Here is a 19,829-nt window from a genome sequence, read left to right on the forward strand (position 1 = left end):
AAAGATAAAATTCCAAATTACAATTTAAATTATTATTACCTCCTTTGCAGTATGTTACTAGCATACGGAGTCTAACATTTTTTCAAACGTTAAATACAAACAAATGTTTCTCCAGCGTCTCCTGCGTGCGACGCTTCTAACTCGTGATTGGTCCAACCCTCAGCCTCGAACCAATAGAAAGCTTGGGAAGTGTCACGTTGTGGAATGTTTCAGGAAGCTGGAACATGAACGGTCTAAACACTGGTCTTGCATCCTGAGTTTGAAATATCCTTGAGCGGGACTTTAATGAGACGTGGCTGACAGAGGGCAGTGCTCATTTTTGTCCTCTGAGATGCGTTTCCACATAATCATCGCAGCTTTTCTCTGGGCTGCGTTTGTGGAGTCGCGGAAAATCCGAGGAATATCATCGTCCTGTGAGTTCAGCTCACCGTTTTAGCTAAAGCCAAGTCGCTCACGTCGTATTTATGCTATCAATAAGTCTTCATTCATAGTCACAACTAGTTCATATATAGCTGACTTCACCGCAGACTGTATAGATCTGTAAAACATTTAGGTGTATAGGTTGCAGCTGGAGGAACAAACATGTAGATTTCAGAGAATCACAACCATTTACTTACATCAATTCATAAAATGACTCTTATTTTGTCTTTGTGTTTTTCTGTGTAGCTCATGGCCATGTTTTCTCTTGATTTAACAGATAAAAGGTTCTACAGGGAGAGGAAGTCATTTCTGTGCATAGATGGGTCCAAAATGATTCCTTTCGAGCAGGTGAACGACGACTACTGCGACTGCGCAGATGGATCTGATGAACCAGGTAAACATGGATTAATAATAGACGAATCATCATTCAGATTTCAGGACTGTGTAATCACTAGCTGCAGGCACAGACGTTTGACTTTGAGCAATATTATGTTTTTGTTCTACTGTTTAGAAATAAAGCGTTCAGCTCTTTTGAACAGCAACATTAAAGCTGTTTTGCAATATTCGGTTTAGTTCAGATGGTTATTATCTTTAATTGATTTGGTTGTTTATGAAGGCTAAACGAAACACAATTAACCTTATTGAGATCATTATGAATTTGACACTTCTATTAGTTGCCCTAGGGCCAACTAATTTTTATACTAAAAGAGGTTAGTACTTAAATTACTGATTATTTTGTTTTTATTTTGTTGACAAATTAGTTGAACTATATATGCATTTTAGTTCATATTTCTAAGCTTGAATGAAATTAAACTGCGTTTCCTAAGGGTTGTTTTTGTCATATTTTGATATGCAGATATTTTTTTGTAATGATCACTCCTATTTGTACTAAAATAATTATAGATTAATGTATGATAAAATGATTAATCAAATAATTAATTAGATGTAAACTCTAGTATTTCTTTCATTAGGAAAAACCCAGATTCCAAGCATAATTGTGTTGGTTTCCAAGGCAAACTTGCCACTCACAATATGACGCATGTACGTGTGCTGTAAAGGCACTGGCCCGGTCCCTATACTTGCACTACTACACCCTATGCTGCGCTATGAAATGTGCACTCAGTCATAGTGCTTTTTGACTGAGAATCTCAAACAATTTCTTTGGATTTTCAAAAATGTCACACACAAAACAAAAACATTACCATATTTCCACCTATTAATTCATACTGTCACATACACTAAAGAGTTGTGGGTATATATACTAACTAGATCTTCTTGACTAAATCAACTTTCCAGTTTGGTATTCCATGGGGTTCAGTTTTAGGGCCATTGCTAATCTTGCTTTAACTGCTCCTTTAGCTCCCATAATGTTAATTTCTCCTACTCACTTTCAAAACTGCACATTTAATTAAAATGGCTGGATTCAATTAAGGCTAGCAGTTAACTCAGTAAAATCAAAATAATAATAATAATAATAGACTGAAATAATTCTTTGCTTAAAAAAAGCCATGTTCTATCATTTAAGAAATATTGCCAGCCAGGCTCCAGTGCCTTCCTGAAATTGAAATTTTAATTTATGCTTTGTCTTGTCTGAATGATTGAATGCATTCTGTGAATGTCTTTAAAAATCTACCATTCACCAGTTGCAGGTTGCTCAGACTGCTACTACCAGGCGTCTGGTTTGAAGTGTTTCATGTTTATTTCTACCCACAAACTTGTCAGGTCATTGTGACTCAACAGCCTAATCTACTAACAAAACTTTTCTCTAGTCCTGGTGTCTTTTATTGAGAATATATGATGAAGAACTAAATACCAAGAAAATGTCTAATGTTCTATGAGCTGAAATATTGTAAGTGTCCCTCATTGCTGCAAAACATTCAGTTAAACTTTTGTAAATTTAAGAATAAAATAAAACTGTTTAATGCTTAATTTAAAAAGTTTCCTGTAAATGGGGTATGTGGTCTACTGAAAGGGCCATTAATAAACTGCGCCATCACCAGCATCAGTGTAAGTGCTATAATAACCCTCTTTCACCGCTACACACAGGGGAGCAGCACAAGTAGGAGGTTAATGATGCCAAACTGAGCTCATGTTGAGTGTGCCTATATCATCAAGCCTGGTGGAGTTTTACATCAGATACAGTCCAGGAAAAACGAGTGATAATAAAGGTGGTGCTTCATCAGACCTCCGCTTAGATAAGATATAACTGTGTCCATTTTCTCATGAATAGTTTTCATATTCAAAACAAGTTTGGAACTAGTTAAGAATTTGCATCCAAACTAGGAGCATAGGTCAACGTTTTTGTTTTTTTTTCCCCACAGAAATATGTTACACCATTTAAAACTGGTACAAACAGCTACAGACTGTTGTCTTTGTTGAATTCCAAATAAAAATATAAAACGATGATAAACATAAACTGGAGGAAAAAAGAAACAGAAACCCATAAGCCCATAAAAAACAGTTGTATGTTATGCAACTGACACACAATTATCACGTTCAATAAAAAATGTTTATAGGTCCTTTAAAAATAAATTAATCTTTTGTGGCAGAAGCAATATCACACATAAATATAGAAAAACTACAACCTTCAATTTCAGCACTTTTTTTCAGTAAGAAAATATTAAGAATGTTCTGAAATAATTTAAAATTGTGTAAAAATTCCCTTTATTAAAATAAATCTCACTTGTTTTTTTTTTATTGTACTTTTATAAGATCAAAAAGCATTCAAGAAACATGACTTAATTTTTCCCTTACCAGACATAAACTCAGCCATCTTCCATGCCTATTCTTGTTCCTAAACATAAATCTACTGAATAAATGCACTCAAAAACAGCTAGATGTTCTGCAATAAAAGCTGAATTTCATTTTGGAATTTTTAAATACTCCAATGAACTAGTTTAATTAAAACGACTAGTTTTTGAGAATTATTATGCATTGTATTCTTCCTTTGATTTCTTTTTAATCTGGCTCTATTCAGGCACCTCAGCGTGTCCTCGTGGTCGGTTCTACTGCACCAACCTGGGCTTCAGGCCGCACTACATCCCATCATCTAGAGTCAATGATGGCATCTGCGGTAAGCTTTAACTTTATGCTGAGTTGCACTGGTGAAAAATAAAAAAATAAATAAATAGATTTATTTATGAATTTTTTCAAAATCAATGTTTACATACAGAATGATTTCTATTTCTTCAAGCAGTGAGGGAAACCCGATATAATGAGGTCATAGCTTTGGAAACGTCTGATAAATGATCACATTTGAGTCAATTGGAGGCACACCTGTCGATGTATTTTAAGGCTACACCTTAGACACACTGCTTTCTTTTTTCACACAGTTAGAAAGTCAAAAGAAATCAGCCAAGATATCAGGAAGAGAATTGCGACGCTGCACAAGTTTAGTTCATCCTTGGGAACAATTTCCTGTTTGAAGACGCTGAATTGATATGTTCAAAAAGTTGCATAGTATATGCAATCATAGACATGATGAAAATGTCCAATCATCATACATAAAAGCCAAAGACCTTGTTAAGATGCTGGGAACACAGTGAAGAATATCCTGTACTGACATAGGTTGAAATGCCATTCAGTGAAGATGAAGTCATTAAATGAAACATAAAAAAAGCCAGATTGCAGTTTTGCAAATACATACAGGGACAAAGACCTTTCCTTTTGGAAACATGTCCTCTGGTCTGATGAAACTAAGATGGAACTGTTTGGTCAGAATGTTTGGAGGAAAAAGAGGGACACCAGTAAGCCCGGGAACACTATCCCAACTGTGAAGCATGGAAGTAGCAGCATAATACTGTGGGATTGTTCAGAGCTCCAGCAAACATTGTGAGAAGCTTATGAAAGGCCTTTTTTATTCATTTTATGTAAGCGTCTGGGTTTGACTGTAGTTGAATGTATATTTAGATGAGTATTGAAGTAAACGTTCTCCGGGGAAATAGATGTTTAAATCTAAAAAAAATTGAAGTACCCTTTTAACTTCAAAATTCAGTTTGTTTTTCCTTTGTGCGTTCTGCCGACTTGGACAAGCAGCTGTATCTTGTTTACTGTTAAGCAGGAAGCAAAATGTAACCATGAAGTTCTTTAATCCTGTTAATTCAAGCTTTATTTTTTTTCTCCCTTCAAAATTGTTTTTTATTCCTGCTGAAAACCTAAAACTTTACCGCAATGGATGTTTTGTTTTTTTTAATGCCACCTTTCTTTTCTGCTTTTGTTCTTCAGTAACTCTCTGTTCTAGTTAATCTCATGGAGTGCATATATAGACGTAGAAGCAGAATTAGACCACATGCAACTATCAAAAGAACAAAATGTTCCACTTGTCTCTTATTCTCCTCCCATTTGTCTCACCATACCCACTTAAAAACCAAACACATCACCACTTTTCCTCATCCCATTTGAAATTCAGATGGGTTGTCGTATTCCCTGCTATTTTTTTAATTTTATTATTTTTTTTACGGTCTTAAAACTTTTCATTCTGCTGGCCACAGATGGGGTTCTGGATAAATGCGAAATTTCACACTGTGCCCACATTACTGGTGAAACATCTGAGCAAAAGCCAGATCAGAGCATTTGCTTCAGTGGATATTATCAGTGGTTGATGTCAAGAGACCCTCTGTGAATTCGAGAGATATGTGATGTAGGCACAAAGACTCAATCTTCATCTTTAAAGATGAAAAGTCAGTGGCTCAGTCAGTCCCCATCTTCAAAATGAACAGACAGTTGAAAACATGGATGGATAAAGACACAATTTACACACCATCTAATTTCATGTGCATACATTTTTGCAGCTGAAGAACAGAGTTTGCCCGGACAGTGATACTACAGGTGTTTAATTACATGGTACTCTGTTCAGGTAGCTTTAGGTGCTCTGAAATTTCAGACTCTTAGGATTCTGTGCCAGTCTGTCCATCCTCCTGACTCTGTTACCTTGATTTCCAATTTAAATGCAGCATTTCCTTTGGTTTAAAAAAAATACTTTGGATCACTCCTTCTCCCTTTTGTCCAGGTACTGAGTATTTATTAGCACTGACAGGCAAAGAAGAATCAAAAGGACCCTTGCTCGAACAGAAAAAAGAGAAGTGCGGTGGAGAACATTTAAAGAACTTCTAGAACAGACAAAGATGAACTGCATCACACCAGGAGCAAGCTGTGATGGCTACAAATGTTGTCTTTCATTTAATACTGGTATTAGAACTTGGATGTAGAAATTTGTTTGCAATTGAGCCATATCGGATTTTAAAATCCAGATCAATGAAAAAGTCTTTTGAGACCCTTTTGTTAATTTTCTTTGTTGTGTTTTGCTAAAGAAATCTTGCTGTGGTGGTATTTATTACGAAAAGCTTGAGTACTGCTCACATAGAGGTTATTAACTAGAATAGAAGAACAAAATAGAGATGTTATAAGGAAGTAAATATTTTTCAAGCTGTAAATATCGACTTCTCATAATGTTGATGTATTCACTAAGAGAAACCTTTGAAACATCTGAAGTGTTTCTAATTGTCCTTCAGTATAATCTAGTATGGTATTCTGCTTTTTTCCCTTGTGTTTGCTCTTTGATTGTGATCCCTTAATGTAGAGCAGTGACATTCTGTTCACACTGTGTGCTGCTATTCTGTTTTGTGTTTGTTTTTGTTTTTATGTGGTTTGGACGGGGTTCTCCTGCGTCTCTCGGCAGATTGCTGCGACGCTTCAGATGAATACAACAGCCACGCTCGCTGCCAGAACACTTGCTGGTAAGTTGGATCAAAACTGAGATTCAGTACCTGTTAAATTACCCAGTTTTTTATTTTTTTTCTTCAAAGTAAATCAGATGGTAAATGGGATTTTGAATTAATTGGAACAGGACATCTGGAGCAATTTCTTTTTCTTTTTGTAATTACAGTGATAAAATTCTTTTAATAGGAGGATTTTATCTCAGAAACTGCATGATTGGCTTACAACCACACCTGAGCAGCAATAGTAACCTAATCATTGTGCCACCAGGGGGCATTGTATCTCTATGATAAGAAAAAAATGTGCAGTTTCAGACTTGCTCTAGTGATTGATATACGTGGAATTAATGGATTTTAAAGCGCAGTTTGACTCGAATCTTTTATTTATTTTATATTTATTTCTGCAGTTTAACTCTCATAAATTCTAGATATGCTTTGTCATAATCAGGAAGTGTGTGTTTAGCTGCGCTTCGTGTCATGTTTTACCATTGTGATATGCAGGAATGTAAGCTGCTGCGTAAATGCACACTAACCCACTTCTTTTGTTGACACTTCTCTATTTGTTTCATTTATTTTCTGCCAGCCTAAAAAAAAGTACCACTTGGAAGCAGTCGATGTCATTATGTTTCCACAAGGTCTCCGCTCACATTCTGTTAGCCAGACTTCTAAAATGATTTAACTCCACCACATAGCATCTTATTTACATCTGTTTTTTTTTAACCCCACCCCATTTGGATTTCTACTGCACCGCAGGCCCTTTTAAAAAATTGGATTGCGCCGACTTGGCTGACCGAAGCCTGGGTGGCTGAGGTTTTCCTCAATAATGATGGTTCTATGCGCCTCCTCTCTTGGCTTTTCCTCTAGGAATCTGGGACAGAAAGAGCGGGCGTACGTGGAGGGTCAGATGAAGACCTTGGATGAGGGTTTGAGACTCAAGCAGCAGCTGATTGAGGAGGGGGTGCTGCTCTGGAGGGAAAAACAGGTAATTTGATAAAGTAATAGAAAATGGTGGTGATCTTTTACCACAACTATGTTTTTTGTGAGTTTCAGCACCTCAACTGATAAAAATATACATTTAATGTGGGCATCAGAAACACACAGTCTCTCTAACTGGCTGAATATTATGCATTTGGCTTGGAGCATTTGAAATCATGCTTTTTTGAAATATCATTTCTGATCAAAAACTGCCTCCAAGCTTTCTTTTGCGAGTGCGATATTGCAAACATTGATATTGCAACGGTAATTGCATCTCCCAGGTTTTCTTTTTGTTCCAGTTTGTTTTGAATGTTGTGCATAAAGATACTGCGGTTTACCAAAATTGGACCATTTTCAGATGGACTTGCTAATGTGAAACAGTGGTGAAATCCAATTGTTTTCCACTCTCAGGATTCTTCTTACCCTGGCAGATTTAGATTTAAATTTTTGTTCATTCAAAGTCAGAGAGGTGGGCTCCTCTTAGAAGATACTAAAAACATGTAGAAAAACTAAACAAGACCTACTGAGACACAGTCAGTAGGTTTTATTTTATTATTTAATTTAAATAAATTGCATATTTAAACTTATTTACACTTTTCTTAAAACTGTTGAACAGCATTTTGCTTGTTTCCAGTGATATTTTGACCATTTATTTTTAATGCTGAGCTCCATATCTGTATGTTGAAAAGACTCCTTGCCAGTGCACTAATGTTTAACTACCTTCACATATTTCCTAATGTTAGTAATACTTCTAACCAAAAGAAGCATTTTAGTAATATTAAAATAAAGCTTTAAATCTGCCATGATCAGGAGCTATTGGGTTGAGGTAACATCACCAATCCTTGGTGCTTTTAAGAATAAACAAGACTTAGAGTAAGTTGACTTTAAGTACATATAGGTGGTTAAATAGAAAAAGCACAAAAGGTGAAAGAAGCTATTAAAAGAAAGCCATGTACTCTATGAAATGTCTTTGGTTCATGCAGCTGTTGGAAAGCGAGAGAGAGCATAACTTTTAGCAGATAACAAGAAGGCTTTCTAATGTGAAAGAGATAATATACAGAAATCACAAGATTTCTGTTCTTTAATTTTTGTTGAAGAACATTCTGTAATTGGCAATGTTGGCAATCTTTTATAAATCTGAGTTAGGATAAGTATATGCATTTTCTAAAGCATACAGATAGACTACTGTTTTTACACTGCTAATCACTGTTATAGGGTCCTAAGGGTTAACTTTAAATGTTAACGCCATTCAAATAATTATTTCTTTGTTTTGAAATTGTAAAGCCCTGGCTTGTAGAGTTGGATCTCCGGGAGAGCATGGTGCTTTTCTAGATCCGTAATGACTGCATAGATAGGAAAGCAAGAGGAAAATATTTGCATGCTCTTCTTATTTCTTCCTACATGATCGTATATATTCGTATATACAGAAATCTAAATTGGACCTGCCATGTCAGGTTTTTGCAAAAATGGGAGAGTAGAAATTGGTCACTGAATTCTTATAGATGCATTTTAATATGTTAACTTACTAGAATTGCAAATGGAGAAAATGTGTCAAATTTAACGATAATGCTTAATTTAGCCAATGAGAGAGACGCAAATGAAGTTTAAAATCAACCTGAGAAAAATATCAGATCTGTTCCCCAAAGCATTGTGTTAAGTTAAAAGCATAATTTAATGAGGACAAAATTTGCATTTCCCGCACTAATTTTAGCATCTTAATTTGAAACCAGTAAGTTTGGGCACATTTTCATAGTAGCAACACAATGACAAAGGGGGCAAAAAAACAAGTGTCGTCTAAAATGGTAAAAAAACGTTCATTCTGCTCTTAATTTGCTGCATCCTTGTGAAGATTCTGTTTGTTGTTATCTTCTGCACATCGAATTAACTTTTCCCCTCACTAGTGTGCGTTGCCACATTGCAACTGCACTGTTATCACCTGGCTAGCTGGCTAACACGCTCGAGGAATAAGGGACGTCGAGGTTAATTTTGTTTCAGATGTGCTGGATCCGGAGGATTTCTCTTCGGAGTGAGCAGCTTGTGCTCTGCGGTGCTGTTTTAGTATGCATGTTCACAGCACCTGCTGCTACATACGCCTGTTGTACAGTCAGAGCCAGTCGATAACACAAACCTTACTTTTCCTTTTTTTTTCTGGAGGTTATTCTTTCTTCCTTGAATACTGTTTTTTTGTGCATGTTCCGGATCATGGCATCTTCTCATTATAGACTATTCGACGAAACGATGCACGCTCCATTGCGGTTTTCACAACTTTGTCTCCAAGAGCTCATCATTCTACATCAATAAAACAGGTTATGCACAGGTGTGAAAATCAGCAACATGACAAACTTGCCTGTTCAAAATTTTATCACTAGTGATATTTTAAGAAAAAAATGATGGTTGGATGAATATATTTTTGTTATTTTTTTCCCACAAAAATGTCAAATATCAAGAGCCACCTTGATGAGCAGCTGGATGTAAGGATATTGTGACAATAATCTGATATTTACTTGACCACTCAACGACATTAAGCACTGAAGTTTCATCCCCAGATGGTCATGTCATGAAAGTAAATGACACAAGTTAGTGATAGAGCAAAGGATTGTGGGAGGCTTATCAGTCATAACAGCAATATTAAAAATTGGATATTGATATCTGATGTTCATATGTGTGCATCCCTAATATTATGTCCGATCACTTGTTTCCATTTATGTCTTTCTATCAGTAGCTGGCTGGTCACACTGCTGCATCTTAGCATATTATTGGAAAGTTGTAGAGAAGGAAAAAGTGTGGTTAAAAAAGGTTCATGAGTTCAGGAAGGAGATTAAAAAGACGAATACAGCAGCTGTAGTTCATGCTTCAAGGAGTGATAATGTCAGAATCATTTTTCTTGAGCTAAGAGGAGATGAGGCAGAACTGTTGCCCATTGCTAAAAGTCTCTCTTGTCAACTGCAAGTAAGGTTTTGTATTTAGTCCGTATATCATGGTTCCAGAGACTGAGTCAAGAACAGCGAGACACAGAATCCAAAAGTGAGGTTCAAACTAAAGATCTGACCGAACTACCAGTAGTACAAAGACTTTGTTTAAAGACAATTATATAGGTGTGCTTAATTGGGCAGAAGACTCAAGTGACCTAAATTTCGTAGAGGATCTTTAAAGTTCTGTTAATAAGAAGGCTAAACACACAACAACCAATCGTGCAGACATGATCAAGACAGCTCTTAAAGAAACCTGGGCGTCTCAGCAGAGCCACAAGCTGACCATCTCCACGCCACACTGCAACAACGCAGTGATTCAAGCAAAAGAAACACAAATCAATGACTGAGTATATCTACTGTCAAGTACAAGGACATCCTTTTCAGCTGAAAAATCTGTACAAAAAATATATGTTGGTCTTATGTAATTTTTAAGTTTTATTTGCTGTGAGCAATAATCATCAAAATTAACAGAACTTAGCACTTGAAATATCTCTGTGTCTAATAAATCTATGTAAATGTAACATTTTTTAACTATAGAGTAACATTGTTGTTTATTGAGATACACCAGTAATCAATGCATCATTGCCGTTTAGGATTATCAAAAGGATTTTTATTGGTTGTCTGAGCGTAAATATTAAATTGTCTGCTACAGTTTGAGGGTTGAATTTTCTTTTTCTATTTTTTACTTTTTACTTTTTTACATGACTCTTGAAATTAACAGTACAAAGCGTTGGCCGGCATTCAGGCCCAGCCACTTTAGAATATGTTCTTTGGACACTGAAGGACTCGTCGTCGCTACAGTGCATTTTACAGCTCTGTGACTTTGTCAGGGCTGCACTCAACCCTTTTGCATTAAAATTAGCTGTTTAGAAATCAGCTAGTTTCAAGGCATTTTTAAGCACTTCACAGAACAGTTTTTTTTTTTGAAGAGCATTTCAGAAATCTCTTTCTCTAAACATTTGTTTATGATGAAACGTTGACGGGGAAAAAAGACTTGCTCAACAAAGGTGATTTGATTGAATAAAGCTTTTTTCTGCCGCATTAACCAGTCACAATCTTTGATTTTTTTTTTCTTCTGTCAGCTGAATTTCTTTGTTTTGTTTTTATTTCTTCCCAACATGCATGCTTTGTGGTCTTACCCATATCCTAGCCCCCGAATGTTCCCTTTTTTCTGCCAGCTGAATGGCAGATCGGGGCTAAAGTGTCACCCAGTGCTTCCAGCATTTCCACACTTTGTGATCATCGTCTCTCCTGACATGGCAGGGTGAGTTCAAGGCCGTGGTGTTGGGAACCTTATACAATGACTCAAATATGAACTCCTACTGCTGTGGTCTCAAGGCTTAAAGACAAATCTTCTGCTATCAAAACATTTTATGAAATTCCATCCCTTTATTCAGTATTTGTACATAACCTATAAATAAATACAAGCTGACATGTTTATTTAGTAAATTTTTTGATTACATTTGTACATTCCACGCTGAACATCTTCAAGCATGAAATATGATGGGAATAAACTGATAGCTCTGATCTGTTTTGTGAACTCCTCAAATTTTCAGAGAAAAGGGCAGATTAGTTTTATGTTTTAGCAAATGTGTAGATTTTCAATAAGATTACTTATTGTGCAGAGCTTTTGGAATCTAACTTTTATTAGAAATTTTCTTTTAAAATTAATTTCTAACATTTTAGTCGTTTTCCTCACAAGTAGAAATCTTCTTGTGCTCTGGTAATAGAGCCCATAAATCACTGCTGCAGACTGAAGGTACCCAAGCAAACGGCTTGGCCTAGAAAGGTAGTCATCCCTGGCTGAAACCCCCAGAATCCATCAGTGCATCACCAGCGTCTCTGAGGAGAGAATGGAAGGCAGAGTCGACACACAAACACACTCACGGACACCCCTTTGCACAAAGGAAGCTGGTCCTCTTTGATGCAAATTGCTCCGTTACAGAGTGTGATGATAGGTTTTGCTTGGGTGTTATCAGCTGTCAGTCTGACGGAGCTGATTTAATGAGTCTATGATGCAAAAACAGCCACTGTTGAATGTGTTTCTGGCAATTAAACAGACTTTGTGGTTAAGAGGTGGATGTAGAAATAAATGCAGACTAATACGAGGAGAAAAGAGGTTGTAGCATAACTTTTGCACTGGCTAACTATCTTTAACTTTTGAAAGTTGAAAATAATCACCAATTTTTAGAGTACAAACCAAAGAATTTAGGTTCATCTTATTTTTGTTAGCTTTACATTTTTTGAACGGGTGGTTATCAAAGCCCCATTCATCTCTTACTGTACTTTGACCCTCCCTCACTCACAAGCAAGATGTCAAAATGCCTGGACTCCTCGACTTGAAATAGCCACTGACCCCTGACTAAGAGGGAGCAAGACGCTTTTTAGACCCACTTCATCTGCAAGAAAACAATTTTAGACTTTGAGGTTCCCAAACCAGAGATCTTGCTCTCCAACGCTTTGAAATTTGTATGTACATTTTGGTCAAATGTTATGTGATAGACCAATGTGAAGTAGAAAATAATTGTGAAATTGACAGAAAGCAAGTCATGATTTTCAAGATTTTGGCATGTAGTACTACTCTGTCATCTTTACATTTATATTCCTGAATAAAATCCACTAAATTATGGTTCAATTCCTCATAAATAAATGGAAAGTGTTTAGCACAGCAACTAACTTGCTAAGAAATTACCTTTTACCTACACTATCTCGGAAAAGAGAGCACTGAAACATTAGCTGTCCATGGTTACTCTGGAGTAGCAGCGGAAATCTGCAGCTCAGGTGGGAGAATCTGACCACAGCACTGTTACTCTTGGACTCTATAAATCAGGGATTTATGCAACATGGAATTTATGGAATGGTAGAAAACTAAAGCTGCAGATGGCTATGAACACACCATTCCCACCATGAAAGGTATTGTTGACACCATGCTGTTGGGATTCATTTCTTTATCAGGGACAGGGAAGGGACTCAGAGTAGATGTGAAGTTGAATTTAAAATAAAAATTTATGTTATCAAACATGCAAGCTAATTTTTTGTTTATAAAAAAGAAAAAAAAATCTGTCTCTACATGTGTAAACATGGTAGGCAATTAACCCAAAAGACTTTTTTTAACCAGCTTTTGATGCAGTTATGGTTCAAAGCATTGACTCAGGAGGGGCAGGTTTGAATTTTTAACTTCACAACAACTCACTACTTTGATGGTCTATTACATTAAAGCACAATTAAATACCCTGACATTTGTGGTGCTAGCAATGCAAAATGTGAAAAAGCAAAAGGACCAAGGCAGTTTAAAGAGTTCAGTTGGATTCATTGCCAAACCAATGTTTTTTGACATTCAGACTTTAAGACTAAGGACAAAAGTAAACTCATATGTGCCACAAATTTACGAAGAAATAAATATCTTTGAGGTTTGATTGAACTGCTTTCTTTGAACACGGAACATGAATTGGGAAATGACTTAAAATAGGGGCGAATGTATGGATTCCACGTAGGTGCAATATGTCTGTGTGTCTGTCGTAAACAGCTTACAAGGGATCCCATTTTGAACGACCTCATTCAGTCTGAAAAATTAGCTCTGCGGTCTGAGTATATCGGCTGTGAATCAATCTCCTGTTCTGATAAATGCACCGGAAGGAGCACAGGACGAGTGGAAAAGTACAAGGAAAATGGCCATTATCCACATGTCTACTCCATTAAAAAAGTTTAAGGCTTACATGCAGAATACATGGCTCTGTCTGCTCTAGTTTTATGCTGTTGACCCAAAATATAGTATGACTAAAGGGCTGTTCATGTTGGTGAAGAGCCTTAGTGTTCTGGCACAAAAATGCAGAAATCACAAAGCGCTTAAATCATAACAATGAAGGTTTGGTGTAATCATGTTTGCCCTGTTGTCCCTCTGCAGGCGCAGCTCAGAGAGCTTCAGCGGGCTGCTGAAGATCTGCAGATCAAGTTAGAGGAGCACAGAAAGAGGAAACATGAAGCTGACCGACTCAAAGAACAAACATTAAAGGCTTTGAAAGCTGGGGATAAAGGTAAGGCTCCATCTATATTTAGGACCCACTTCAAGACGTTTGCTCATTTCGCAGAGTTGTTCCAGTTTACACAGTTGGGCCGTCGTTTTGGCTACAGGGCAGCTTCCATTTCGTGTCTCCTCAGCCTTACTGGAGCAACAGTAAATAGGCTGAGCAGCTCGGCTCAGGTTGTTCAACATCAGAGGGGGAAAAGAAATGGAAAGGTTAAGTGCAGATTCCTCTGCAGTGGAAATTAATTGACTTGGAGAAAGATTGCTGAGCAGCTGCAAACTGTATTCCCTCTGCTCTCCTTTTTACATACCTCAAACCTTCAGAGAGATGTTGCATATGAGTCACAGGAAAAATCCCTTATCGCTGCAAGCACAAGCTGGCTTGGCATTTAAGCGACGCTCTGACTTGTGCATGTGTTGGTACAGAAAGTTGTGAGGATAGGAACTGGGTTCTATCATCTCATGAAATGAAAGATTTACACTCATTAAATGTGGGCAGAGGATGCATTCAGTCTCCAATTTTTAGATTTCAGAGACAGAAATACACAAGATTCATACTTGTACCATTTAGAGCATGGACTTTTTAACATAAATTGGAGAACAATCCTGTATCCTTCTGTTTTCATTTCAGCATGTCAGAAAACCTTCAGGGAAAAATAGAATAGATTGGAAATCTCTGTCATGCTCTATTGGCAGCTTATTTTCTGATCTAAAGAAGTTTTGAGTGCAAAGCATGCTCATTATATTGTCGGTTCCTTTGGGCAGCACACATCCATCATGCTTCCCACTGTGCAGGCTGACCTTTCCTGACCATGACAGGCCTCCCCCAACACATCGTTCCTGAGTCTGTCATCCTTTACTTCCATTACAGCTCATCTTCAGGGTGTAACAGGCATCAGTTTTAATTTCTGTGCTAGAGATGGCTTGTCTTGTTCGAGTTGCCCATCCGTCTGGAGGATTAACAGAGATTTCTAATGTCAATTGTCTTTCTACTGGAAATGCTTGAGTTTATTTTTATTCATTTATCATCAAGACTCCAAAATCTGAATGAAATATCTGCAGATACCGATGCTTTTCCAGTCCAGATCTCCTTTAACTAAAGTTTTGGTGCTAATTTTGGATCTGGTGTCATATAAGCTAATATAGGCACTGTCAGTCATAGTGCTTTTTCCCATATCCTCAGTCATATTTATATTTACAAGGATGATGGTTGCCTAAGCACCAGGTTGGTCAGTTTTATTCTTTTATTTACATTCAGTTCATGAGCTGCCAAATTTAAACTATACGACTATTTGAGAGGTGAGGATTAGCAGTTCAGACTTGTGTTTTTTTTATTTTAGAAAATTACTTGGTATAATTTTGCAAGCTACTCAGCTGTAAATGTTCATTAATGACTGATAAAAACAGGCAGCGTTAAATCAGATGTGACTGTGAAAGGAAGAGATTAAAAGAAAAAGTAACATCAAGTGACGGAGGATTATGCCATTCCATAAAATAGTGTACAACCGGTGCCGTAGTGCCAACTGGAAATGAGGCATTTGTTCTCTATATGAAAGAAATCAAAGTTTTCCCAGTAACACTGCAAGCCATATTCTTGTTCTTGAGAATGCAAAACTGTGTGTCATATCTTTGTGTGAGTCAAATATTTTGTTATATCCCAAATATAAATAATCTGTTCATAAACAGTGTAGTAACTAAGAGTGCAACAGATTTTTGCCTTTAAACTTACATTTCAATTAGAACATAGACCGACGCAAAGAGCAAACACTACTCCGAATCAGACATTAATGTTAATAGCTGGTAGGAAGAGAAGAGCAAGTTTTAGCCAGTGAAAACATTTATTCCCCTCAAGATTAAACCATGCATATTACTCTAACCTTTAATCCGTGGGTTAGTATCATTCTGCCTGTAGTTAAACAAAAGCTCTTTACTGCCTATTCTATAATGCATACTTTCTTTCTAGTAGAGAGTGCAGATAAAGTAAGCTTTTAAATTTACAACACTTGTGATGTTGTTTTTTTTCTGTAATTTGAAAAAAATACATGTCCCTGAGCATTTTTTTGGAGCCAACTAAGAAGAAAATATGCATCGCAATAGCACAAGGCAACTTTTACGAGTAGCTTTATTACTGTAAAGAGAAGAAAGTTATTGCAAGTTTTAATTATACTGGATCACTCGTAGAGCTCCACAAACCTCTTTCTGTCTTGCAAAGTTGCAAAAAAGCTCAACTCTACATCTCATTTGTCTTTTTGTCACACAGCACTTTCTATACAGCCCATACATAACAGTTGCCTGCAAATACACCTACGGTTCTATACAGGAATGTCAGAACACGGATTGTTCCGTGAACGTGTTGTCTCTCTCTTTATGACCGTAATAGCCTGCGTCAAAATGGGAATGAAAAGCCAGACGAACAAGCAGCTGAGAGTGCAAGTAGAGCTAAACCTCTGTGGTTTCACTGCTGCTGTCGATCAGACTTCTCTCCAGGGCTTCATGCGCAGTTATTGAGATGTTTGAAAGGACCAGGTTATTTGTACCCTCGAAGAAAATTAGTTTCTTACAGCGTGATGTGTGCGGTACATTGGAAAAAATAGAAGAATGGAGAGCTGGGGGTATTTGAGCTGACAGAACAGCAATCTAACCTTTTTCATTGCACGCAGTACAGGCATTTAGAGCCTGCAAGACAATCATGTATTTGCAGTGTTTCATTTTTTCATTTTTAAATGGTTGTATTTATGGAACTTAAGTGCGTTTGTAAATAAACACATTTGATTTATTTGCCATCTTACAGATTTCTTGTTTTTGCTCAATCAAAAATAAAGTGGGGTCAGCCAAATTTTTTGAACAGCTGAATTCAGGTTTACTAGCCACACCCAGGCCTGATTACTGACAGATCTTTAGTATTAAAAAGGACTTGCATAGAAACATTTTGTCAATATAAAGACGGCTAGAACATCTGGAAAAGCAACACATTCTATCCTGATCCAAACAAATTGAAGAACAGACGATAACCAAAGTATCTGGATTCCATCAGTCCGGAAAGTGTTCTGAAAACAGCTGCACAATATGTCACAAGTATGTCATGATTGCAATATCAGTCTGTGCAAAATTTATATCCAAAGGATAGGTTTGGTAATTGTTGGCTGCACTCCAACAATGTATTTCAAGTGTTATGAACTTACATTTTACATGCTAATGTAATATTCAACCAGTTGGACTAGATATTTGTCATGGCAGGAGATGTTTACACCAGAACCAAAGGACGACATCACAGAATAGGAAGCACAGATCAAAAAGAGAGGAAAAACAATTTTACAGCCAATACTGTCACCACAGTATTTAGCAATGTTAGTGCAATATTATCGGCATCATGCCATTCTAATATTGCATATTGGTTAAACACAATCATGAAAAACTGTTTAAGAAATTTCAAATTGCTTGGTTGTTTATTTGTAACAGTCTTATGTTCCCACTGTGAATAAGATGTACGGCCTGAGTCATCCTCCTGCGGTAAGCCCCTCAATGCCAGACATGACATTTAAGTTGAAACACTCATTTTCAGGCTTCTTCTTGCTTATGTCGTCTCCTGTTTTCAGTAAAGTAAAAAGCTCAGAACAGAACATGCAGCCTTTTGATCTGTTTCCATTTCTTTGCCTTTTTTCCATAGAAAGATGTAATTTTCCTCTCTCAAATATTGCTTCTAGTGTATAAAAGACAGCAAAATGTGTGTTTTCTTTGCCTGGGAGCGCAGAGCCTACAATGACAAAAAAAGCTCTGAGTGGATAACATTGTCTGTAGGCTAGCCATAGATCTGCAGACTCCCGCTGATATGTTCCATTTTCTCTGTTCTCGATGTGTCTCTCTTATTTTACGAGAGTGCTCCGATATCACCAGGGCAACATGGGTGGATGACTGATGGTGTCCATTAGTAAACATAGTCTCCTATATATGTGCCATTGGCCTAAAGATCCCAATGTCTTCAACTGCCTCCTCCTCTTTTTTCCCCCCACACCACTCTCTAACTCTTCTTTATTTTCCTCTTTTCTCCCCTATCATCCTCTTACCTTTCATCTGCCCCCTCCTCCACCAGATGCTTCTCCATCATTCTTGTTTTCCGCTGCACTCCTCTCCCCCACTTCTTCATCTATCCTCCTTAAAGTTGTTTTTCGTAGCCACAACTTTGCAGTTAAGAGAGGAATGAGACCATCTCGCTCCCTTCATTTTTTTACGAGGCGGCGACCGGAGCACGGGTTGAAAATATTGAGCGTTAGGTTGCAAATGGAGAGCAATTCAAATAAAGAACGGGCCACTAATCTTGCAGATGCTGTATGTGTTGAGGGATAATATTATCAAGTGTAGTTTTTCCCTTTTACCTGTTTAATAGACTCATGATTAGAGTTGCAGAAACTGAAGAGCCATATTGTTTCAGGTCAAGATGTTCTGCAAAATCTTACATCTTTTAAAGTGATTTCTCTAAATCCCATCCTAGATTTGTCAACTCATTTTAGCTAGGTTAATTGATATCAAGCAAAATGACAACAAATGTCATCTGAGGTGCTGCAGGTCCAAATCGTGTTCATTTATGTAGAATCCAATTAATTTAAAAATAGCCTTAAAATTCAGTCCAATTCCCAGCCAATTATGTTCTATGCTATTTACTACAAAGTACATTAAGCTTGAATCAAAATCAGTTGAACATACGATGCTATACGTAAGATGTTCTCTGTAAAGAAGCCCAGATAATTGGAGATTGAATGGTGAAATTATATGTGTCAAATTATATGACGTCAGTGTTTTATGGTCATGTATTGCACTGGATCACAGGCAGTTAATCCAGATACAAATTGATTATAAAGCACACATCCCCAACTCTATTGCACAGACTTAATACCAGCAGTAACACTTAGGGGTTTTTTTGTCCAGAAGAGAAACACAACTAAGCTGATAAGCACTGAGCTAGTAGTAAAATCTTTGGGATAAAAAAAAAAGAGGTTAACATAGCAGATGGCAGCAATAGCTCAACTGAGGCCCTTTTCCATGAAGTTGACCTGCTTAATACAGAAACGCTGGACCCAGTGGAGGTTCTGTGGAGATAAAAAACCTAAGAGATAACAACGTTTTTTGCAGCAATAACTGGAGATAATGTTTAAATGGAGAATAATTGGAAAAAGAAGAACTGTAAGGACAATTGGCCCAAATGTCCTCCAGCAGCCCACGCTAATAAGAGTGTAACTATAGAGATAGTTTCAAGATAACAAAACACAATCTACGGTAACTATAAGTTGAATATGATCTTACAAAGGAGAAGGGGCGTCTGCACCAGACAAAAATGGGGAATTGGTTCACTGGTTTACAACAAATGTAAAATAAGTTCTCTTATTACGGAAATCAAAACTCTTATATGGACAGAAATATATAATTAACATCAATTGAATTTTAAAGTTTGATCCTTGTTGTAACACAATGTCTATTTCTCTTCTAGAACCAAAACAAAGCCAAACAGAGAACCTTTTCATCCCTTAGTACAATCAAGTTGATGAAAGTCAGTATGCTGCTTATAATTAGTGACAACAATATTTTCTTTCTGAAGTTTGATCCAGGAAAGAGACTGGATGAAGACCACAATCACCCTGCCACATTTTACTCAAAAACAGAATTAGACACAGCTTTGCATTAATTCAGCACTGGTTTTCGAAGAAAGTTCTTGTTTTTACTGCGGGAGAT

At 37.0% G+C, this 19,829-nt stretch overlaps 1 protein-coding gene across 1 annotated transcript in view; it reads left to right on the forward strand.

Annotated features, from left to right (window-relative positions):
* The first annotated feature begins 222 nt into the window (after window positions 1-222).
* Window positions 223-19,829, forward strand: part of LOC106700117 (glucosidase 2 subunit beta-like) — a 172,095-nt gene continuing 152,488 nt past the window's right edge. The window contains exons 1-6 of the mRNA XM_023345949.1: window positions 223-413; window positions 698-814; window positions 3,398-3,493; window positions 6,098-6,155; window positions 6,999-7,116; window positions 13,986-14,115. Coding sequence (XP_023201717.1) covers window positions 332-413; window positions 698-814; window positions 3,398-3,493; window positions 6,098-6,155; window positions 6,999-7,116; window positions 13,986-14,115 — 601 coding nt within the window. The 5' untranslated portion in view covers window positions 223-331. The remainder of the gene's footprint in view (window positions 414-697; window positions 815-3,397; window positions 3,494-6,097; window positions 6,156-6,998; window positions 7,117-13,985; window positions 14,116-19,829) is intronic.

The sequence above is a fragment of the Xiphophorus maculatus genome, chromosome 14 (assembly GCF_002775205.1).
Source record: "Xiphophorus maculatus strain JP 163 A chromosome 14, X_maculatus-5.0-male, whole genome shotgun sequence".
In the NCBI taxonomy this organism is placed as follows: domain Eukaryota; kingdom Metazoa; phylum Chordata; class Actinopteri; order Cyprinodontiformes; family Poeciliidae; genus Xiphophorus; species Xiphophorus maculatus.